General features: G+C 42.9%; 1 protein-coding gene across 1 annotated transcript in view; it reads left to right on the top strand.

The window, feature by feature from the left end:
* TIAM1 (T-cell lymphoma invasion and metastasis 1) overlaps positions 1–6,389 on the top strand; it is a 227,495-nt gene that overhangs the window by 171,663 nt on the left and 49,443 nt on the right. Inside the window, exon 16 of the mRNA XM_008065337.2 lies at positions 5,852–5,955. Coding sequence (XP_008063528.1) covers positions 5,852–5,955 — 104 coding nt within the window. The remainder of the gene's footprint in view (positions 1–5,851; positions 5,956–6,389) is intronic.

Genomic DNA, 6,389 nt, shown 5'->3' with positions numbered 1-6,389 from the left:
TTCAGGCACCCAGTAGATAAGAAGTGTTTTCCCATCCCCCCACAGATATTTGATAACGTAATCCCATCCCCCCTCCCCCCCATAGTTTCCCAGTACCATCCGTCATTTTCTCATAGTATTGCATTGGATGTTCAAGGTCCACTATATGAGTGAGAACATGTGATATTCGGATTTTTGTTTTTGTGAGAGGTCACTCAGTATTATAGACTCTAGTTCCATCCAGGTTGCAGCGAAATTCATGATTTTGTTCTTTTTTATGGCTGTGTAGTATTCCATCGTGTATATGTACCACATTTTTTTAATCCAGTCCTCTTTTGATGGGCAGCATGGTTGTTTCCAGGTTCTTGCTATTGTGAACAATGCTGCGATAAACATACGTGTGCAGATATCTTTTTTATAGAGTGATTTGTGTTCTTCAGGGTATATTCCCAGTAGGGGGATTGCAGGGTCATATGGAAGGTCAATTTTTAGAGCTTTTAGGAATCGCCACACTGCTTTCCACAGAGGTTGCACTAGTAGGGAATTTTTAAGTGAGGTTCTATTTATGGTAAAGGTTCTTACTCTTTGTTTTCCAAAAATCTTTATAGTACCTTCCTTCTTGGATGTTAATTTACCTGAAAATGCAATAATATATTGATAGCCTCAACATTTGAAGATTTAGTAAGATGGTGTCTTTAGACAAATCTTCCAGTCTGCTTATCTAATTTTTGTTCTTTTTTAAAAAATATATTTTAAGCCTACTTATTTGGCATTTTATTTCCAATTTCTTTTCTTGGGGTTCCATTCTGTCGCTCTCTGTGGTGGCTGCCTCTGACTCACAGTGATGTGATACCCCCTTTGTTTTTTTATAATGGATTATGGGTTCTTATCTGACCAGCTCTATCTCTTTGCATTGTATAATACCATCATTAAGAGTGAATTCTTCCAGAGTAGATTCGTAGATTTGTTCCACTCCTGCCAGGTGCCCCTGAAATGCAAACTTAGAATGACTTTAGGGTAATTCTTCATCTTGGATGCAGTATATAGGGTAAATGTGGACCCCAAACACGAGGTCATTCTAGTGGTTATCATCTCAGGGAAGAAACCTGCCGTGCTTCCTCCCCACCCTCCTATCCCAGAGTATAGGCAAAATTAGACAAGAAACCTTTTCTTTTTCTTATGCCAGTGAGTACTTTTTTCTCTTAGTCTTTTAGGCTGAGAGATGTAGCCCCTGAAAGGGGCCATATGAATGTGGGAGATTCCGTTCTAACTGCCTAAGTGTACTGCCCCAAGGCCTGTTTTCTGTCTCATACCTTTACAGTTAAAACTAAAGGTAACTGGGTGCAATGGCTCAAGCCTATAATCCTAGCACTTTTGGAGGCCTAGGCAAGAGGATTGCCTGAGCCCGTGGATTCGAGACCAGCCTGGGCAATATGGTAAGATCTGGTCTCTACAATTAAAAAAAAAAAAATTAAGCCAGGCTCGGTGGCTCAGCCTGTAATCCCGCACCTTTGGGAGGCTGAGGTGAGTGGATTGCCTGAGCCCACGGGTTCGAGACCCGCCTGGGCAACTTGGCGAGACCTCTTCTCTACAATAAATAAAAAATGAACCAGGCGTGGTAGCGCGTGCCTGTAGTTCCAGCTACTTGGAAGACTGAGGCGGAAGGATCGCCGGAGCCCAGCAGGTCGAGGCTGCGGTGGCCGGGAGCGGCCACTGCACTCCAGTCTGGGCGACAGGGTGAGACTACAACTCAAAAAAAAAAAATAGAAAATTAGCCTGGCATGGTAGCACATACCTGTAGTTCCGGCTACTTGGAAGGCTGAGGTGGAAGAATGACTGGGGCCCAGCAGGTCAACGCTGGGGTGGCCATGAGTGTGCCACTGCACTCCAGCCTGGGCGACGGAGTGAGACTCCAACTCAAAAAAAAAGAAAAAAAAACAAACAAAAAAAACGAAAGGCTCCTGGGCAGTGGGTCCCAAGCTGGGTGATGCTGCTGTTGGGAATATGTAGGTATATTTTTTTATTGTCACAGTAACTGGGGAGTCCTAATAGCTTTTAGTGCCTTGGAGCCAGGCAGCTTATTGCCTAAGTAAGTGTACCTACCAAATGTACAATTCTGTTCCAAAAGATTTGTCCCCCTGCTCACATCAATAGTTCTTGCTGCCTTTGGGAAGCACTGCTCTAGGACTTAGGACTTGATGGATATGCTTAGGACTACCATGGCATGGGCCCTGGCCCATCACTTTTTGTATCTTCTTTATCTTAATTTTAATCACTCATTCGTTACTCACTTGTCAGGTGGTAGCAGCCAAAGCAAGAAGCTCAGTTAACTAGGCAGTCATCTTCTGTCATACCGTCACCTCCACTGAAAATAAAAATGACTGACTATTTTGTATGTGTTTTTGAGAGTGTTTTGGGGAGCTCGCCTTTATGTTTAAAAAAAGATATTTGCTATATTTTATTTAGCATGTTTAGGTAATTTTTGAAAGTAAGGTTTGTTTGTTTATCAGGATACCTGGCCTACAGTATTGTTAAAAGTGAAAATCCTTTTCTTCATTTTCTCACTATTTCATGAGCATCAGCTCTACCTAGGTATTTTGTTAAGCAATGGGGGATTTGCAGGGTCACATTTGACTGCACAGTCTGAATTGAAAAATTCTGAGAAGTCACCATTTTGCAGGCCACAGTGTGAAGGGTGCCCTGTCGGTTGTGCAGCGTGGCCGCTCTGGGTGTCGTGCTGAGCATACTGTGGTTCCTGTAATCGGGAGTGTTGTGCTGTTGGTGTAGTGTCCCTAAATGAGCTTGTCAGCTCTTCCATGTCAGGGATCAACTCTGACTCGTCTTTCTGACCCCAGCTCCTAGGTCATTGCCCCCATACAAAATAGTCAGTCATTTTTATTTTCAGTGGAGGTGACGGTTTGATAGAAGATGACTGCCTAGTTAACTGAGCTTCTTGCTTTGGCTGCTACCACCTGACAAGTGAGTAACGAATGAGTGATTAAAAGAAACGCAAGGAGATCCAAGAGCTAGAGCAAGAGGGAAGAAACAAATAGAAACCTCTAGGCCATACATGATATGCTCGCTTAATTGGTGCTTCGTTCCAGAGAAGGGGAAGGGGACCACAGAAGGCAACATTGGTGCCAGGTTTGCTCACATGTCTGAGTTCTACCTAAGTTTCCTGTCCAAGTTGGAATCTGTAGAAAGTGTTACCAAGCAGCTCTGGCTATAAAGTTGTCATTGGAGTAAGGCAGCCACTTGGCAGGCTGAAGCTTTCATCTAAAGCAGGCATCTTCAACCCATGACCCATGGGCTGCATGCCGCCCAGGACAGCTAGTAATGCAGCCCTCACAGAATCTTTTAACAGCCTGTGTTTTTTTTTAACATTTATTTTCTTCATAAACTCATCTGCAGTTCCATTTTTGAAGTTCACAATCATGCCTTATATTCGTGACATCACTTCTTGGCAGCACATACATTTGTAAGCAGCTGTTTTCCATTATGAAGCACACGAAGAACAAAATTCCAGCAAACATTTCTGACAAGCACCTTGAGAACTTACTAAGAATTGCAGCCACTTCCATCAAACCAGACATTGATAGATTAGTTTTACAAAAACCAGGTCGAGTTTCCCACTAATTTTATATTGTTCTTATTTTTCTAAACTTTATAATAAAAATACTTTTAAAAAGAAGACATAGTCGGGCTCGGTGGCTCAGCCTGTTATCCCACACCTTGGGAGGCTGAGGTGAGTGGATTGCCTGAGCCCGCGGGTTCGAGACCCGCCTGAGCAACTTGGTGAGACCTCATCTTTACAATAAATAAAAAATGAGCCGGGCGTGGTAGTGCGCGCCTGTAGTTCCAGCTACTTGGAAGACTGAGGTGGAAGGATCGCCGGAGCCCAGCAGGTCAAGGCTGCAGTGGCCGGGAGCGGCCACTGCACTCCAGTCTGGGCGACAGAGTGTGACTCCAACTCAAAAAAAAAAAAAAAAAATCAGCCGAGTGTGGTAGCGTATGCCTGTAATTCCAGCTATTCGGAAGGCTGAGGTGGAAGGATCACTGGAGCACCGCAGGTCGAGGCTGCGATGGCCGGGAGCAGCCACAGCACTCCAGTCTGGGCGACAGAGTGAGACACCAACTAAAGAAAAAAAAAGAAGTCATACACACACATACACACACACACACACTTATATACATATATATGCACGTATGTAAATACACACACGCACACGCACACACACACACACACATATATACACACACACACTACTAGCTGTAGTATATAATTTATGTGTGTGGCCCAAGACAATTCCTCTTTACTCACTGCGGCCCAGGGAAGCCAAAAGGTTGGACACCACTGCTCTAAAGCATCCAAAAGAGGCTCCTTCCACTCCCATATCTTCTCTTTCCTTCTTTCTTGTCTGGCTGTAGTGATAGTGCCATACTCTCTGATCCAGTGCCTGGCATATTCTAAGACAGTGGTACCCAAGTCACCTTCTTATCAGACTAGGCTAGAAAAGGTTTTTCAGTGCTCTAGAATCTTTCTACTCCAAATGTGGTCCATGGACCTGTGGTATTGATTAGTATCACTCAGAGTTGGTAAGAAATGCAAAATCTTAGACCCAACTCATATTTATTAAATCAGTATCTGCATTTAACATAATCCCTAGGGAATCCAGATGCTCTGTAAATCTGAGAAACACTCTAGGGGGAAGTGATTACTTTATGTTCTCTTCTCAGTGCAGAGAACCACTGTAGTAGGCACCTAATAAATATAAACGGAAGAAAGGTACCTCGACTTTTGTACAGAATATCATGGGAAGAGTGGGTATCCTAAGATGTGTATGGTTTGCCAGACTTGACAAAAACAGACATTGCAGGATTTTTCAGATAGTGGATATGGGGCAGCCATTCTTTTGTTGTGATGCTTCTTGGAATAGTTTATTCTGTTATTTTAGTGATTAATGAATTAATCCATTAATTTAGTAAATATAAATCAAATCAGTTAATTTATAATATATTAGATAGGTATAAATTATTATTGTCTTAACTTGGGCTGCTGTAACAAAATACCACAGAGTGGCTTAAATAATAGTCATTTATTTCTTGTAGTTCACGAGGGTGGGAAAGTCTTATCATCTGGGTACTAACCCATTGGACTCCCTAGTGAGGGCTCTTTTCCTGGCTTGCAACCGGCCACCTTCTTACTGTGTCCTCATGTGTCCTTACAGAGAAAGAGCTCTAGTTCTTCCTCTTATTATAAGGATGCTAATCCCACCATGGGGGCCCCACCCTAATGCCTTCATCTAAACCTAATTACCTCTCTTAAATCTTGCTTCCAAATACGATGACATTGTGGAGTAGGGCTTTAACATGGAACTTGGGGAGGAGGGGACACAAACATTTAGTCCATTACAATTATTATATATTATAAAATATATGTTAAAGTTATAAAGATACAATAATAAAGTAATACTATGGTAGTAATAATGGTAGTAATAATCAAAACTACCATTTTTATTTTATTGAACCAAGATGATAGAGCTAGTATTTGGAGGGTCTAACAATATATGGGGATGCCAAAAAAGTACACACACTTTAAGAGATGTTATCCATGTGTTACCTTTCAAAGTTACATTAAATTACAGTAACAACATGTAGTATGACATTTGCTCAACCATGCTTCCCTTGTTTTCTTGGACTGTCCTGCCTATCACATGGTGACAGTAACGTTCCTTTGGTTAACACCATCTTTTGAGCGAACATCATCATGAATGTGACTCGGCCCCCTCCCCCGACCCCCCATACAGGGGTGGTGGCTCTTAGCAATTCCTGCGCATACTGACGCACATTTTCTTCTGATTTCATCTGATAGGACACGGCCTCTGCAGTGAGCCGGGCAGTAGTGCCGAGACTGCTCCAGAGGAGACCGAAGGGCCAGACTTGGAATCCTCAGATGAGACTGATCACAGCAGCAAGGTGAGAGCTTTTCATTTTCACATCCCATGTCCCAAACCGCCGAAGAGTCACAGCTGACACGTCACCTTTGCAGCTGTATGTGGTTAGAAGACCTCTCCGTGGACGAAGTGATTTTACCTCTGAGATGTTGCTGAATAGCAGGATACGAGATCCGAATTACAGCCTTGGTAACAAATCTATGTGTGAGAATATAGGGCAGGAATCGTTTAGAGTAAAATGAAGTCCTCTTACTTTAATTTCTGCCCCTGCTGGAGCTCCTTGATGTCACAATGCTTACTTGTTTTCTTCTTACATCTTGATTTGTGTGGGATGAAACAGCATCCAAAGTGTGTGCGATTGAGTCAACTGTGCTTTCTTGCTAAGGAGAGTATCTGCGAAGAACTCCTTTTGAATGATCTGTGTTTGGCTTTTGTTTTTGGGGGGGGGGGGTTTTG

The sequence above is a fragment of the Carlito syrichta genome, unplaced genomic scaffold, assembly GCF_000164805.1.
Source record: "Carlito syrichta isolate Samal-C Ts95f unplaced genomic scaffold, Tarsius_syrichta-2.0.1 Scaffold308238, whole genome shotgun sequence".
Lineage (NCBI taxonomy): Eukaryota > Metazoa > Chordata > Mammalia > Primates > Tarsiidae > Carlito > Carlito syrichta.
The sequence above is the reverse complement of the archived record's forward strand: the minus strand, read 5'-3'. Positions and strand labels throughout refer to the sequence as shown.